The sequence below is a fragment of the Idiotropiscis lumnitzeri genome, chromosome 7 (assembly GCF_059441095.1).
Source record: "Idiotropiscis lumnitzeri isolate Australia: NSW breed Sydney's pygmy pipehorse chromosome 7, RoL_Ilum_1.0, whole genome shotgun sequence".
NCBI lineage: Eukaryota > Metazoa > Chordata > Actinopteri > Syngnathiformes > Syngnathidae > Idiotropiscis > Idiotropiscis lumnitzeri.
In genome coordinates, this window is record NC_142397.1 from 10,620,463 (window position 1) to 10,637,188 (window position 16,726).

The following is a 16,726-nucleotide window of genomic DNA, read 5'->3' on the forward strand; positions in this document are numbered from 1 at the left end:
GAATTAGTTACTATTTCCAATATTGTAAATAATATTCAGAATATGTTTCGTGAGATACACTGTCTAAACGTGAGCGTCCCAAAACATATGAACGTAAACAAATGAATCAGCGAAACAACAGTACAACAGCACCATCTAGGGGCCACACAAATAACAACATTCAGTGACAATGAGGAAAGAACGACACGTATGCAATGCGAATTAATCACTCCGTCAATGTAGCAAGGCGGCGGAAACCTCCGCGACACTCGGAGACGACGCATCATCCGATATGAGAGGAATCCATGCGACTCAGGTCACATATTAATGACCGAAGCCTAATGCTAGCGGGCTAATGTGGCTAACTGATTCGCGAACATACAAACCATAATTAACTAAACAATACGAGTAGACCTAACTGTACTTAGGTTTTTATCACCAACTCAAGGCTTAAATCAGCATCAATGAGGTGAGAAAATTTTTTAATTTGCCAGTCGGCTAATATTGAGCTAGACTGTAGAGGATGCACCTGATTTAAACCGGAAACAGGAAAATGCATACAACAACGCGAGAAAACAATGCGCGAACGCGAACGTGATCTCACGAGATCTAAATTAAAGAGAAAACGGAGCCTTTACTCCAATGTTCAACATCCAATCACGGCTCACGTCTTAACTGTATTGCATGATTGATCATTACCTGAGCCATTAGGCACTTGTGATCCCGTTTTCAGTCAACAGAGAGTGGCAAAAAAAATTAACTACTGTAGTGTATATGCTCTCTAGGTGAACTGGAGTCAACTAAAGGTATATCATTGTGATTATGTAATGATCATTACCCTTGTGATCCACAATGTCTTCATAGCTTTGAATCTCATCAATGAACATACAGTAAAATTGAAACTCAATGATTTTTCTGGATGACCTTGCGCACATAATGATGCGTCTGCTATTCCATGGCAATGGAATGTGTCTTTCCCTGTCAATGATTATTAATTTTATTAATTGAAGCTTTTAAATGTGATGGCTCTATATTAAAGCTTTTTAATTTTACAGCTGGCTTTAATGTGTCGTGGTAGGACACATTGTCACAAAATAGAACATTTAAGGATTGAAGTCATTATCACCTTCAGTTTCACATTCCCAACATTGCCGGTTCACTTTTTTTTTTTTCCCCTTGCTTTGGTTATAGTCTCCGTAGCCTTAATGTTGATGTGTTCCTTTGTCCTTGCCACTCCTGGTGTATGGACCCTTAAGATTAAAAGGTACACGTAGGAGGGTGAAATGCAGAGAGTGGCTTAATCGGCTATAACTCACTACACCAGCATAAAATGAAGCCCACTCCATGCTCTATTAAAGACAACTGGATTCAATGAACCAACCATCAGTAATTGGACTTTGAACAGATGATGTCTTTCACAATAGAACAATTCAAGGACTTGCTGCCAAAGTGGAAGAACTCCTCTGTGTTTAGCTCCGAATCATAAATCAAGCTTTACAGCGAAGAACTGAGGTGTTTTGGCATGTTGTGTTGCATACTAGAGTCAACAGGTATCAGTTGCTGAAAAATCAATATTTCCCTCAACATTTGTCCACTTCATACCTGCAGACCTTTTGGAAGTGAGAAATATGTGTGAAAGTTTACTTGCAAGTTTCCCCTCGGGTTGCTCAAAATTCAACTTGCACAATTCTGATTCTGTGCAACGACCCTGCCAATGCCAGACGTCATCAATATATGGGTGTCTACCCAAGAAACATACTCACAGTGAATAAAATAACACCTGCTGTAAATCAAAAGTGGAGCAAAAGCAGAAACCGGGATAGACATCCTGTGGTTTGGGGCTGTGTGAGCCAAGTGAAGTCGTGTCAAGGATTCCTGGATTTCAGCCAGTGGAAGTTTTATGTTTAACATTTGTTTGGCATAGCATATATGTTTTGTGCATAGGTTTTTCATGCATGTTTTGTGTGTGGGGGCTTGTTTTTTTTAACTGGATTTGAGACTCTCAAAAATACATTGAAAAAAGCAGTCATAGAAAAGTCACACTTTCTACTAAAACCGATCTGATTCGTTCCACCATCAGCTCATTCAACTGTGCTTCGGTCATTGTTCTGACATGAAGACCACAAGGAGGAAATTGTGATTTTTTTCAATGCACATTTCAACGTTAGTTAAGAGAGTAACTAACGTCATTGGGCTTGAATTGTGTAGAATGTACATTGTGTCTCATGGATATCCCCATGCTTTCCTGCATTATTAAACTACAAATCATCGGACTGAGAGCGCGACTAGAATTAAACTCTGTGTGGTTGCAGTCAAGTATATTCTTCTTTTATAACCTCCAACCAATCTCATTAACATCACCAGCAGTGCTATAAAACCCTCAAACGCATTGTTACTAACATATGAAGTGAGCAAATCTCTATGATCTCCATTTCTGTGTGTGTGTTTTTTTTTTTAACCAACCACAAAAAACTTGCTTGGCTATGAGTTTAGTATTAAAATCTCTGCCAAATTCCTGCATTCATTTGACTTAAGATGCGATTAAAGTGAACAATATTTTTGTGCTGCAGGCTATCCCCGTTACACAGTGATTGGCGACCACGGCTCCGGAGAACATCATTTGCGAATCCAGCGTGTGGAGCTGATGGATGATGCTGTGTTTGAGTGTCAGGCCGTCCAGGCTGCCATGAGATCCCGTCCTGCCCGCCTTACTGTGCTTGGTGAGTCGGAATTAAATAGACAACATACTGCATGAAACCATACAAGATCTTGAGCCACCACGAGCTTTGTTGTCTATGACGTTTCACCAATCAATCAAGCAGGCTTCCATTTATTCACATAGACTTGCTAGGACAGCCCTCGCCTATCTAGCGCACAAAAATGAAATGATAAAGCCTATGAATCCAACAAATTTTGAGTAAATTGATCCATGCTACTCTGGGTTATCTCAATGATGTGGATTTTCATGTTCAACCGATTTTTCATGCTGCTAATCAGCTCAATATTTCTGCCACTACGTCACTTTATCTGGCCTTTCAAAAGCACCCTGCTGCTTCTTATGGCTCCCCGCCTCAGAGGATGGAGCATTGCTGTGAAGATATCTTGGAGTCAGTGAACAGAGAGCAAAAGAAAACGAGGGAATAGTTGGGAGCGTGGCGACTGATCCACCTTATTGATCCGGCCTAATGAAAAGCGAAACTAACGATTTGTAGGGGAAAGGGCAGCAGCAGAAACAGAAAGGGAAAGACAAATTGAAGCATAGTGTTTTTTTGGCCGCCCTGCAGATGGATATGAGTGAAAAATTATTGGTCCTTCCATGCAGAGCTTAAAATGTCGGTTGCACCTTCTTAACTTTTACTACATATCCTCTTTTTCTTGCAATTTTGAAAGTGGGAATAAAAGTCACTGAAAATTTGAGTATTCATGCATTTTATAAATTTTGAACTTTAACTGTTTTGCCTTTGGGACTCGAAAAAAAAAAATGCTGGCAGGTCGGCGTCTAACACTAATGGTTAACATCAGCAGACGACTTCATTTCCTGGACAAAACAACGACCAATCGCTGAACATTCTGTTGTAATTCCAGACAAAAGAGGAAGGAGCACGGTACTGTGAAATGTGAAAAGTAGCTAGCGAGTCAGCAACTAATGCTAACAGCTGTAATCCTTACTTGCTGAATGTGTATAAATAATGAGCAATCTTTCAAATTGTATCATCAAATGAAGTGATTGTGACAAGACACTTCACTGATATGGTTAGATATTAACAATCTTTATTTGTCACACAAGTTTTAAAAATAGTTAATGACCGAAAGGGAGGCCAGATAGCTAGTGGCTATTACTAGCAGCTAACATTAGCAAGCAACCTGCCTTCCTGGGCTTCACCTTGTCTTTATAGGGCATATTCTGCTTACGTCCCATAACGTGTGCCAGTACATATTCCTATTCTATTATTTTTAGTACCCTTCCCTATTTGAGGATAATTAATCCTTCCAATGCAATCTGGGTAACTTTCTGACACTCTTTTTCAAATTTCAAATTTTACAAGCTTGGAGGGAGGCTCCTGAATTTTGACTCCTTGCTCCCATGCCTTTTTCTATGGAAAACATAGTTATAATTAATACTAAAATCATAACGACTGAGAAAATGATTATAAATGCATGACTTTAAAATGCAAACAACGGGAGGTGGAGCAGTGGGGTTGAGTGCATTTAATCCAGAATAGCACAGAGGTCTTTATCGTCTCTTTGGATGATTGCGGCCGAGGGAATTCATCATTCTTCCTTATTTTCCCATATGCTATAATGGAAGGTTTTTGTTTAAATCTTTAAAATGCCAAGCAAGTAAGTGCAGTTGAGAATGCAAGACCAGGGTGATGTGCACGTGAGCTAAGGGAGGAGATATGCAGTATGCAAGGCAAAATCCAAGCTGTCAAATACTTGCCAGCCAAGACGGAGCGTGTTTATTGACATGGAAGAAGGCTACAACCTCACACACCTGTGCATATACACCGACAGACGCACGCATGCACTGTACATGCACACACACACACACACGCACGCACACACGAAGAACCACGTCCTATCCAAGCTGACAACAGAATATAAAATTTTAACCTCCATACTGTGTTTCATAGTGCTATATCCATCCAAAATCCAGTGTGGACTCCAGTCCACTCTGGAATGTGATGAGCTTGGACATAAAGCTGATATTTATGAACACACAGGGTATATATATATATAGAGAGAGAGAGAGAGCATGTTAAGGCCAGTCAGATAGAACACAGTAATCTTACGATGAAAATAATATTGCAATGTTGCCAAGGCTTATTTTTCAATTTCGAAAATAAAATCAGAATTTTATTAGCATTAACATTTTAAATATAAGTTAGGCAAACAATAACATTGTCAGTGTTTCAGCATATCAATGCCTCATTAGTATAAAGAGTTGGGCTGTTGTGTTTTTAAAATATTTCATAATGTTACCTGATGAATTCAGTATGTATAAGATTGTTAGAAGGAAGCAACTGCTCCTGGTCTGAGACTGGTGAGATTTGTTTTGTGTGGCAAATGACGTACAATGTATAGATCCGAAGTTCCACACATGTACATATTGTACAGTATTCTGAACACGCATTACACTAAACTTCTCCTCACTAATATCACAGTGCTTCGAGGCAGCAATCAAATCTGAAGCCCATTGGTCTACCCCGCTTGAGGATAGGATTAATCCTTATTCTTTATCTTTACATTTTCAAAGTTCTGAGAAAATGTAAGGCTCAAATTGAGTGCTTTTGTGATTTTGCTACAAAAGCACTCAGATGCATACGTCTACATGACAGAAGTTGTGTTTTTCACATTGTCGTTTAGTTACACAGCATTACCATTTATTATGACATTGACACAGCAATGCGCAATTTTGGGTTACTCTCAAACAGCGACACCCATATACAGTCGTTTGAATGCAATTTGTCCCCTTTATTTAAGGAATTTGCACGAATGGGATATACTTCATCTTTACACTGACTTAATGTACAATACACTTGCTATGAATACCTTTTGATTTTTAAAATGACAGAGGTAAGTCAGTGACAATGTGACCATGGCCTTGTGACAAAACATTGAATTGATAGCTTGTCATTACAAGAGTGATTGCATGTAAAGTATTTGTTTGCCTCCAGCGGCATTTTTAATGTGTTGGATCTGTGTAACAGCACTAAATATTTATGCAAACAAATGCCCAAGGGTATCTTTTGTTGTTGTTGCTTTTGAATTTAATCTGACATTTTAGCATATAAACCTGTAAACACTATGGGTTTCATTTCTAATTTCCATTCTGCTACAATTGACTAAAATAAATAAATAAATAAAATAATTATACAAATGAACTACCATTTTTTGGGGGTAAAATAAGATTATAGGCTCTATTTACATGCAAGTGTGGCATTGTAAATCTGCGCAGAGGTGGGCCACAAACCATTTTAAAAAGGGTGCTTTGCACCATTGTGGAGATGAACACAGCCGACTTGTTTCACCGTCAATGAAAGCAGCACTTTTCGTTCCCTTTAAATGCCATGCGCAAGATGTGCAAAGATGGCAGAAGAAGACACTGATTTACTTAGGTTGAAGTACGCAAAGTACATTTACAATTAACTTCAAACACACCTCACCGGTCAGATGATGTAAAATTGGTGTGTCTGAATTGAGGACTGAGAGACCGCCTTCCACCCGGGTCGTACAATCCGTGCGTCCCCTTGTGCTGTTGTCATATTCATGATAACAATAAAATGATATCTCACACATCCGCCTGCAACTCGATCGAATTAACCAAAATTGTGTTGCCAATACTTGGATATAATTTCAAGCAGGTGTAATCTTGACTAATATAGAACCCTAAATATCAAATTGTGAGTACTGTTGAGCTGAGTAAGTAATTCTATGGATTATGTAATTAAAAGAGGGATTGAATGTGGTGGCTCCTATATACTGCACACTCCACTAGATAAGCATATATACGTCTTAAGTACCATTTATTGTTCTAAATCACGATAATTTACCAGTAAATAAAAAAAATAGCTGATGAAACAGCTAATGGGGAAATATAGTTTTCAATTTTTGTGTTACTTTCCCTTTTCTCTTATTTTATCAGACATTAGCTGGACTTCTAACTAGGACTGTGGTTTCAATGTGACTGAGAACAGGTGCATGATTACAGTAGACTGAGTGTAGGATTCTTTTTTTCATTATGGAGGAAAAAAAAACAACAGCAGAACAGCAGAAGGAGGACAAAGTGGCACAGATTGTCCTATTCTGTTACAAAAACGGCAATATATAAAGGTCATGTTTGACTTTTACACAAAATGAGAATGTGTCTTTCCTAATTGGAGTTTTATGTAGCACCTAACAGGCTTTTGTTTTATTTACAAAGAGCACTCAAATATATTAAAACATTTTTCTCTAATTAGTCACAGTGTCTAACAAGAGAATATTGTTCATTTTTTTTAACTCATTCACTACCAGCCCAGTAAAAAAAAAAAATGGATCTTTGACGTATTTAGCCGTCAATGGTATTGAATGAATTAATGGCACGGTAACAATTACAGCTCGCATGCATTGGGAGAACATGCTAACTCCATAGAGGTAGGCCGAAGCCGGAATCGAACCCTGAATCTCTGTACGGTGTGGCGGATGAGTCGTAAAGTCCAGTAAAGACTACTGCCTGTTTCTGAACAAATCTATAATTAAATCTTAGGCTTGCTTGAGCCCTCCAGTGCACGTCATTCCTGTCTAATCCTCGTGTTATATGCATTTGTGTGTCTGTGCACTTACCCGAGGAACTTCTGGCTCTCAAACAGATGTAGAATGACAGCACCGACAGAAGAGTTTTGGTGATTTGGGCCAGTGAATTATACATGTTCCTCCATCCACTTGCTCTATAGATATTCCCTCTTCTTCTCGTCATTTTGAGTGCCTTCTTTCCTGATCCATCCCACACTCAGAAAGCTGTTGCAGTCGGAGACAGGCGGACCCACACCTGCTTTCTTCTGCACAAGACGGACAACTCAAACAGCTCATTGTGGTTCAGCACACGTCAGCTAAAGCACAGCAGCTACGCATTACTTTTCTTCTCTATGCCCTCCTTGTGAGGGGACGTCGTGATCATTTCCAACTCCAAATTGCTTTTTCTCAATCGCTCACACACTGGAAATGCCTAGGGGTGCCCCCGAAAATGCTCCCATGCTTCTTTGCAGAGGTCTTTCCCAAATTGGGTCTGGCCCAGCGGGTTCAATATCACCAAAGAAGTTGTTACCAGCCTGAAGGTGAGAGTCAATCTCAGTAGTAGATTACATTAGATTAGCTTTAGACATATTACCCAAGATCTTATCAGATGTTCCCAATTGTATGATTTTAGAGTCCTTTAGAGTCTACCACTGCCTTCTCTGGAAAAGGAAACGTCAAGTGTTTTAATTAGTATTAGTACTATAAGAGGCACTTTTTTTTCCATAGTTGGACTAGTTCTGCGACTTATATTCAGGTGTGACTATAATTATAGCCGGACTGGTACCCCAAATTCCCGTTTCCGAATCGTATTGAATTTATTTTGTCTGAATACCGCTGGTGGCCATATGGTGGCTGCAATACACCAGAGGTATTTGAGAACCGCCCCAAAAAAAAGTAGAAGAAAACTGAGCAGAAGAAGGAGTAGACGCAATAGTTATGGCAACAAATGAAATGTGTGACATATCATCAGTTTTGTCATGCGGCTTCCTCACGCCACACCACGGATTTACAGCACCAAAAGGCGCTATAACCGACCAGATTCTCCCTTAGGGAACAGTTTTTTTTTTTGTAAAGTAAATGTCCCCCTAATATGTGACTTATACTCTTGTAGCGACTTATATATGTTTTTTTTTTCTTCTTTATGATGCATTTTTTTGACTGGTGCTGTTTATAATCTGGAGCGATTGCAAAAATGGATGGATAGATGGAAGCACAGTTTTTTTCTTGTATAACTTACAGGAAGCAAGGCAGGATTGAAGGATGTACTCATTTTTTTTTCAAAAGTAAAACAAGAAGGCAAACAAGGCATGTGTAATTAATAATGCAAAATTAGACATTAACACCCCCCCCCAAAAAAAAAAAACACACACAAAAAAAAAATCAATAAAGTAGAAAAGCCAAACTGGGAATGGACTCACAAATGTAAACATGTCAAGAACTGACCAGGAACACCAACAGAAGCAACGATCCAACAAAGACAGAAAGAAAACAGAACAAGACACTTAGAGTTGGAGGGATCTTATTTGCTTGTTATGGAAAAGGCACAAAAGGAAACAAGACATTAGGCAGGGTGCAAGTCCAGTATATGATAATGAACATTTGCGGAAGTGCAGAAATGAAGTACGCTTTTATAGCAATGAGAGGGAAAAAAAGTAGCGAGTGGTTTGCAGTGAGTCAGACCTGTAATTAAAGAGGAGCAATCAATCTGTCCCACTGACCACACTACTTATGCCAAGACTATCGAATAGCTGCAGTAAAGAGCTAATTTAGAACCATTAGGGACTGCCGAGTTTGCAAACAGCCCAGTAATGATGATGGCTGATTCAAGTTCAGGACTTGGACTGTGTATAACTGTCAGACCTGGTAGTAATAAGGTGGACTAAGTGGATCATTTTAGATGGAAAAAAAAAAGAACCAAATTAAATGAGTTTCACGTCTTTCATTTATGACATGGGTCATTTTTTTTTTCTTTTACCATTTCCCTCAGCGCTCACAATGAAAAGGATATGGAAATCTCTTTTACTGTTAAATCTGCATGTGAGCCCCAAGTGCTCCATTGGCGCTATGCAGTCATCCCAAAGGAACAGCAGGATAGTAGAATGGGACTCAGTAGAGGCGAGACAATCCAGCAATCCTAATTTGCATATGCATCCAAATCGCTCACTTTATACGGTAGATAGTCTGAATGTTGTCATTAAGATTTATTCAGGGGTGTCTTTTGTGGGTCCTTGCCTGGCCCAGGTTTTTTGGGGGGAAAAAAAATAAATAAATAAATATATATATATATATATATATATATATATTTATTTTTTTTCAATTATTTTCATAATCCTGCTAATGAAAAGAAAGCAATTAATAAATGCAGTGGTGGAACAGACACTTTGGCGTCAAATGATTGCTGCATGAAATCTGTATACTTATTTTCCCTTGGCAGGGGGCAAAAAAAGGCATCTGTTTTTATCCCCCTTCCTCTAAGAGGCTTTTAAGAGTTTTATGTGCAATTTAGTTGTGTGATGGCTGTTGTGATTTCCGAGTCCTATCGGTCACATATTGTCAGATTATCCTCTCATCTCCATCATGCCATAAAACGCTTTTACGGCTGCCTCCAATGCTTGACATTTAATTAACATCTGAGTGCCGTGTGCTTTGACAGCAACGCTGCATCTTTGCCATCAACTGCGACAGTTCCCCTGTTTTTTGGTGCCATTTTATTCCATAAATGACAAATGTTAGGCTCGTCTCTGGGTCACCATGCTCGTCACACACTCCGTGTCTTATTTACATATTCCAGTCAACAGAACAATATAATGAGATCTTTGTGACCTTGTTTTTTTTTCCAGTTGGTGATAAAAGGCAAAAAGGTGAAGGTATTCTGACAAACTATGCCTACCTTCCTTCTATTTAACCAGATTAGCACACAGTGTCATCTGATCTGCTTGTACTGACCTGAGATCCCCATGCTTTCCAAACTCTCCGCATATTAATAATGAATAAAACATGGAGTCAGACGATACATGCTATTTTTAAAGATATATTTTTTTATTGGTCTTTTCACTCGTATACCGTTCATACTTGGAATTGTGATCATTATACAATACAATATAACTTTATTTATAAATCACATTTTTCAACAGCTGGTGCTGTAACAAAGCACTTTACATATGGTGTTATACAAATTATCAGTAAATTATCTATTAGTCAGTGGTCTTGTCGCCAAATAATGTCATGATGGCATCTTCTCTGCGTAACATTCTGCACATTATGATACTGACGTGGAGATAGGGGTTCACAACTATCAGAAAGATTCTACCCGTACTTAACAGTACTGGTGAAAAGTTATTAGATTGTATTCAACCTGGAAACCAAAGTTAGCGTGTCAGTATATTGGAATAGTTCACTTTGTATTAAATATTTCGTACTGCTGTATTGACTCGTGTGTTATAATTAATATTTAAATAAAAGAGAAAAAAAGTAAGCTAAAGCAACCATTGATTAATCGACTGTTAATTTCCCCCATTGTTTAGTAAACCACCCATTGCAAGCACAAAATGAAATAAAATTGCATTTCTGAGCAACCTATACTACATTAAAAACATAAACTCAAATGTGCAAAGAGAGATCAATAAAGAATAGGCAATTTCAACAGTAATCCTTTGGGTAATTCTTCGGAGCAGTTATCGTAAAAATGGTTGCAACAAACAAATAAAATTATATGATTCTGGTATCCCCGAATGTGACAATTAATTCAAAAGCTACAGAGATAAGAATAAAATAGATAAATAAAGTATGGTATGCACAGCTTTTTCAACACATCACATATTCCTTTATGCAAGCTGTCAGCGAGCCCAATTATACGTATTGTCATTAAATGTGCAAAACAGTGTCCCAAATTACATTTCCTTTATTTGCATTCATCTCCGCCGCAGTCTGACAGCATAAATCTAACCCATAACAACCCTTCCTTCCAATCATGGCACTTGTGTAGAGAGATTCGACAGCTGCCTGCAGCCTTTGATTTCATCTCGCCCCAGATCTGCATTGTAATGAGCATTTGGGTCAATCAATAATTCACTGCAGTTTGAGTTAAATAAAAAAAGAAAAAAGAACGGAAAAAAGAAAACAGCTCATGGGTAAAAGACGAACAGGACTTTGATCAATGGCATGTAGGCATGTACTGTATATAATGCTCCTGAGATGTTTCCGTCTCGCTGTTGTATTTGTCAAAGCGAGAGGAGTAAAACACATGTATAGCTGCGTGTCAGAGAATGCTTAGTGGATTACAATTAATGTTGATATTTGTGCTTGGATTGTACGGACGCATACCGTTTATTGGCAGATCTATCCACTGGAGATAGAGTTGATCATGTAAGGAAATGAAATTCCGAATAAATAGCAGCTATTTGTGATGTGATCAAACATGTCAATTTGTACAATCCATTCCTGTCGTGCCATTAGAGAGGTCTGGGTCTGACTTATTCTTGACCTGCTCAGCTTCGTGCAGCAACAAACAGTTTAACGCCACAGAGTCATTTTTTCTTATAATGACCAATAATGATAAATGTGATTACTCTATATCAGGCGTGGGCAAACTACAGCTTGAGAAAAAATTAAATGAATAAACCTTGTTAATGTTAATGTAAGATATTTAGTTTTAATGCTGTTGTTTTTCTTTCAAAATGAAATGTATTTTTTTTTCTCCGATGAGGTGAGGTTACCAAAACACTCCATCCATCTGCTCCTGGTCCGACCCTTTGTTAAGTTTTACAAACCATTGTGGCCCACCAATAAAAAAAGGTTTGCCCACCCCTGCTGTATATGCTAGTCAGTGCTCTTAACTAATTCACGACCAGCAGGTTAAAAAAAAAAAGATCTTTGACGTCTTTAGCCGTCATTGGCAGTAAATGAATTAATTTCCAATCTGTCATCATATAGTGATCTCATGGCTCTTCCTCTCAATGTCTCAACCCATAGTTCCACCCGAGGACCCCGTCATCAGCGGAGGGCCAGTGGTGAGCCTGAGGGCGGGCGACCCGCTCAATCTGACTTGCCATGCTGATAACGCCAAGCCAGCAGCCTCCATCATCTGGATCCGCAATGGAGAGGTCCTCAATGGGGCCATGTACTCCAAGGTAAGCTTGGAGGTGTGTCACATAGCCGGTTTGGAGACTCTGGAGGCGGGAGAGAAAATATGGCTTGCATGGAGAAGCCTTTTTTCAGAATAATTTTGTCATGATTTCAACTTAGCTCAACTCAAATGTATTCTAAAACAACCAATGCAGCATACAAAGACCTGAACATAAAGTAAAAAACAACAAAAGTTAAAACAATAGATTAATAAAAAACAAGCACAATGAAACAAAGCAATGCAAAGTCGTAGTTACTTCAACATCAGGCTACAAAAACAAAATTCAAATTGTGGAGACAGAGCAGGACACGTACCTCGTCTCATTTGACATTTTGGTTCTCAATTCTTGGTCGACTTTCAAACCACACGTTGCTTTACATTTTAGCATGTTTGGGGTTGCTTGAACTGAGTTCACTGTAGGGCAGGATGATGATGCAATCTCTAGTTTTCTGTTTGTCAAAGATGTTGTGACAGGACGTTCCATTTTCTTGGAGTTTGTGATGACAGGTGTTTGCAGAAGCACACAGAAAGTGCTGTTTTACCATATTGCTTATCTTCAGTATATTTTCTTACATAATATCTGTGAGACACAACCTTGCAAGCACCGATTTAATTTCTAGAACCCAAAGCAAAAACAACTGTTGATTACCATCTTTGCATTTCCTTTAAATAATTACTGCGAAGTGTCACACATGCAGCGCTGTTGGTGGCCCTTCGCCTCACAATCCAGATGGCTCTTTGAAAGCAATTCCCTTGAAAATCCAGGTTGGTGTTTTGATGACAAAAACACTTTTTTTGGGGGGGTCTGTCATACAAATCAACCGAGACAAGCAGATGGCAAGATCATGGAACTATCAGTGACGCTTCCCTTCTGTTATGATGTTCTTCTTCAGTTGCACTTGTCTTCATTTTACCAACCTGTTTCCAAAATCTGTTCAGCAGACTGTCATCTTTGTAACTGATTGACAAAATGTTTCCCTTCATTTTAACAGTCGCCAACAGTTTGCACTAGCCTGCACCGTGTCAAGGTCACCTGAGCCCCTCAGACTCTTGACTGACGTTTACCCTCAAGACTAATAAAGAAATCAACACTGCCATGTTCTATTTCCTTTTGCACAAATGGCATAAAGAGACAAAGTACTTTCAAGCACTAACAACTCCCCTCTTCTCCCCTCCACGCTCTTCCTCACCCTGTCCTGGCTGCCTCATCCCATTATCGGCTTTTTTCAAAGAGCTGATAAATGCAATTGATTGGATTGGGGTATGGTACCAGGCTTATTTGAATAAAATGATTGCTAAAAGGGCTTCTTGTTAATGGCATAAGGGAAGAATGTGTTTCCTGTCTTCACTTGTTCTTAAAGAGACAGCAGATATAAGATGAAACATTGTGCACTGAGATAATGCAGTCTGAACAGATCTCAAGAATGCTCGCTGAAGACTTTAATATATACCATGCCCGAGCTAAAATCTACATTACAAAGAAAAAAAACAACACTTTATTTTTTATGGCCCATCCTTGAAATAAAAAACAAACAAAAAAAAACCCCATCTGATCGTTTGTATTCTGCAAAATAATTACTAATTGCGAGCACAAATTATTTCCCGCACAGGATATTTTTTTAGTTTTTGCCTTTGCAATGTTTTCGGGCTAAAATAAAAGCAACATGTATACAATACCTTAATTGATGTGATCCATGCTGCTTTGCTTATCGTTAAAGAGTTATTGGGTCACTTCCTCCACCAAAGGCTCAAGCATTTGTCACATGCAAAATCAATGAGTGTACAACCGGGATCAAGATTCTTAATTGCTAAAAGGCGGTTAAGTGGATGTTAACACACAATTGTTTAACATGAAACAAGATTAAAAAAAAAAACGGACGATTCAAGTCAAGGAAACGCGATGAAAATTGTACTATACTGGAAGCTTGAACTGCTGTTTCCAGATGTGCATTAACAAAAAAAATTGTTGAGAATAATATCACTGTTTCCCCTTACTTTAAAATCTTTTCCATAATGTCATTTGTGTATATTTTATACACTAAGCAGTGAGCGAGAAATGGTTGTATTGGGGTTAGAATGACAGAACGCAATGGTGACAGTTTTATGGGCTGCCCATGCTGGAAACTGCATTTTACTGTATACAAAATCAGGGTGCCATTCTTCTCTCCATAGAAGCCGTTTATTTGATTAATGACTCCATGTTTGAGATGGCTTTCTGCTGCTGTGACCACAAAAAACAAACAAAAAAAAAAAAAAAAAACACCAACACTGATTTATCTGTGAGACCAATCCAACGTTGGCCGCCTTCCCCTCTGGCGACAGAAAGTGATGCCGACCATTAAGTACCTTCTGCGAGATGAGATGAGTGGGATGTAATACCCCTCCATACCATTGGTGGCAATATATTTCCATTTGGCATTTTGTAACCATGAGGAATAATGACTAACGCCGCCGATGGTATGGAGGGGTATTACATCTTACGGACGCGCAGAAATTACATAACGATCAGCGTCATTATCGTAGCGGTTAATTTTTGTCATTTTTTTACAGCGTGTCGTGCCGACATCAGCCCTAATGCCACATAGGGTGAGACGAGTTCAATTACTCAGCAGGAACTAGATTACAATACAATACTTCTGCAATGAAGCCATGATTAACAAATACATTTAGCGAACACACACACCCAAACTTGAACATACACATACATATACATCACGCATGAAAGCATCATCTTTTAGTACACTGGCCTGTAGTTTGACTGTTTTAGACACATTTGTTAGAAAGCAGATATTCCTCCAAATACTCTGGAAGATGTTCTTATCCCATTATGGCCATTATGAGATGTCTTCTGAAGCAAGCACAAAACCAGATCAGATGATATTGATGGAGGAAAGAGGGTTGATGGATGATGGACAAAACATCGCATTGTGGCCGTCTTTTACAACAAGGCAACATTAACCATCTGCAGGTCTCAGACAAAAAAAAATAAAAAATCTTGAAGACGGATTAATTTCATTCTGCAATGTCATTTATCATTTTTACATGACACTGATGGATCATATAGAATATGAATTGTTGTTGACACTGGCCCTATTATGATTTCATTAATGTATTTTACATTTCTATACAAGTGTCAGTTGTATTAAGCAAGCTCTAATTTTCATCATTTATTAATGCTTTTATTAATAAAAGTATGTGTATCGTTTAATTAATGTTCTAAAACAATTCCCTCACCCTAATTAACCCACATTTTTTTACATTTTCAAATTTTTTTTAGTTGGCCAGTGGAACAGAGGTTGCACCACAGTGTAAACACACTGTTGGTTAGGGGCTACAGCAACAAATTAGCTTGTCTGGCACCACATCAAGTTTTATTGAGTGGGTAATCCATTCAGATCACCTGTTTTTTTAATTATCAGATAATCCCAGTTGATTGGATTGGATTGGATAAAACGGCGACTGATTAGCTACTGACAGGTCACCTTCTTGTAAAGATCGTGGCAAAGAAGTCACAGTTTCTCTTTGTCACGCAGGTTGACTATTGCTATTGACTATTCTTTGCTGCAATACTGATTGAGGACCTAGACGAAGTAGTATCCCTTTTGTGAAAATAATAGCAAATAGCATTAGGAAAATGTTCATTTTTGCTGCATCGCAGCAATAAAAAGCATATTACGCACTAATTTTACAATTTCATAATCAAGGTTCTGCTCTGATATGGCAAAGAATATCCTTTTTTTGTTGCAAATGGTCCCAGATGTCCAGAGGGAATCAACTAGTTGAAGGTATCCTTCAGCAAACTAGGCGCAGGAACTGCAATGTGTGGTGTGGAAATTGCCAACAAGGTCTGGTGAATTTAAAGCTCATGTGAGGCTAAGGTTGTGTTCACTCTGCCCACTGAAAAAAAATCTGAAAAGCATTCATGCTATATTACGAAAGAATCAACTATGTGCTTGAACATACAATGTGTCCTTGTCAGTGATTTGGTTCTTTGCTTGCATTGTTGACCTGAACTCAACACAACAAAAAGAAAAGCGCTACGGAATGCTGTACCAACTGATTGCAGATGGCTTTGGCAATGACGGATTCAGAGGATAGCAGTTGCAAAGAAGATTTATGTTTTTTTACAGAGTATGACAAGCCATGCGGTGCAGCGTGGCTTTTAAAATTCACCCAAAAGAGGAGGCTTGAGAAGCCTTTACTTGTTTCCAAATCAACCACTGCTATAGACTTTTCAAGATTGCTGTGTGATCAGGAATTCCAATCAGGATCAGGACTCAGATTGCTCTATTGTCATCTCCGTGCTATGTAGCCTGTGGGTGGCATACTGTATTTGCATGGCTC

The 16,726-nt window shown here is 38.7% G+C and overlaps 1 protein-coding gene across 7 annotated transcripts in view; it reads left to right on the top strand.

The window, feature by feature from the left end:
- kirrel3b (kirre like nephrin family adhesion molecule 3b) overlaps window positions 1–16,726 on the top strand; it is a 152,534-nt gene that overhangs the window by 97,893 nt on the left and 37,915 nt on the right. For all 7 annotated transcript variants that reach the window (XM_088300747.1, XM_088300750.1, XM_088300745.1 and 4 more), the window contains exons 4-5: window positions 2,550–2,699; window positions 12,229–12,386. In XM_088300747.1, the coding sequence (XP_088156873.1) occupies window positions 2,550–2,699; window positions 12,229–12,386 (308 nt within the window). The remainder of the gene's footprint in view (window positions 1–2,549; window positions 2,700–12,228; window positions 12,387–16,726) is intronic.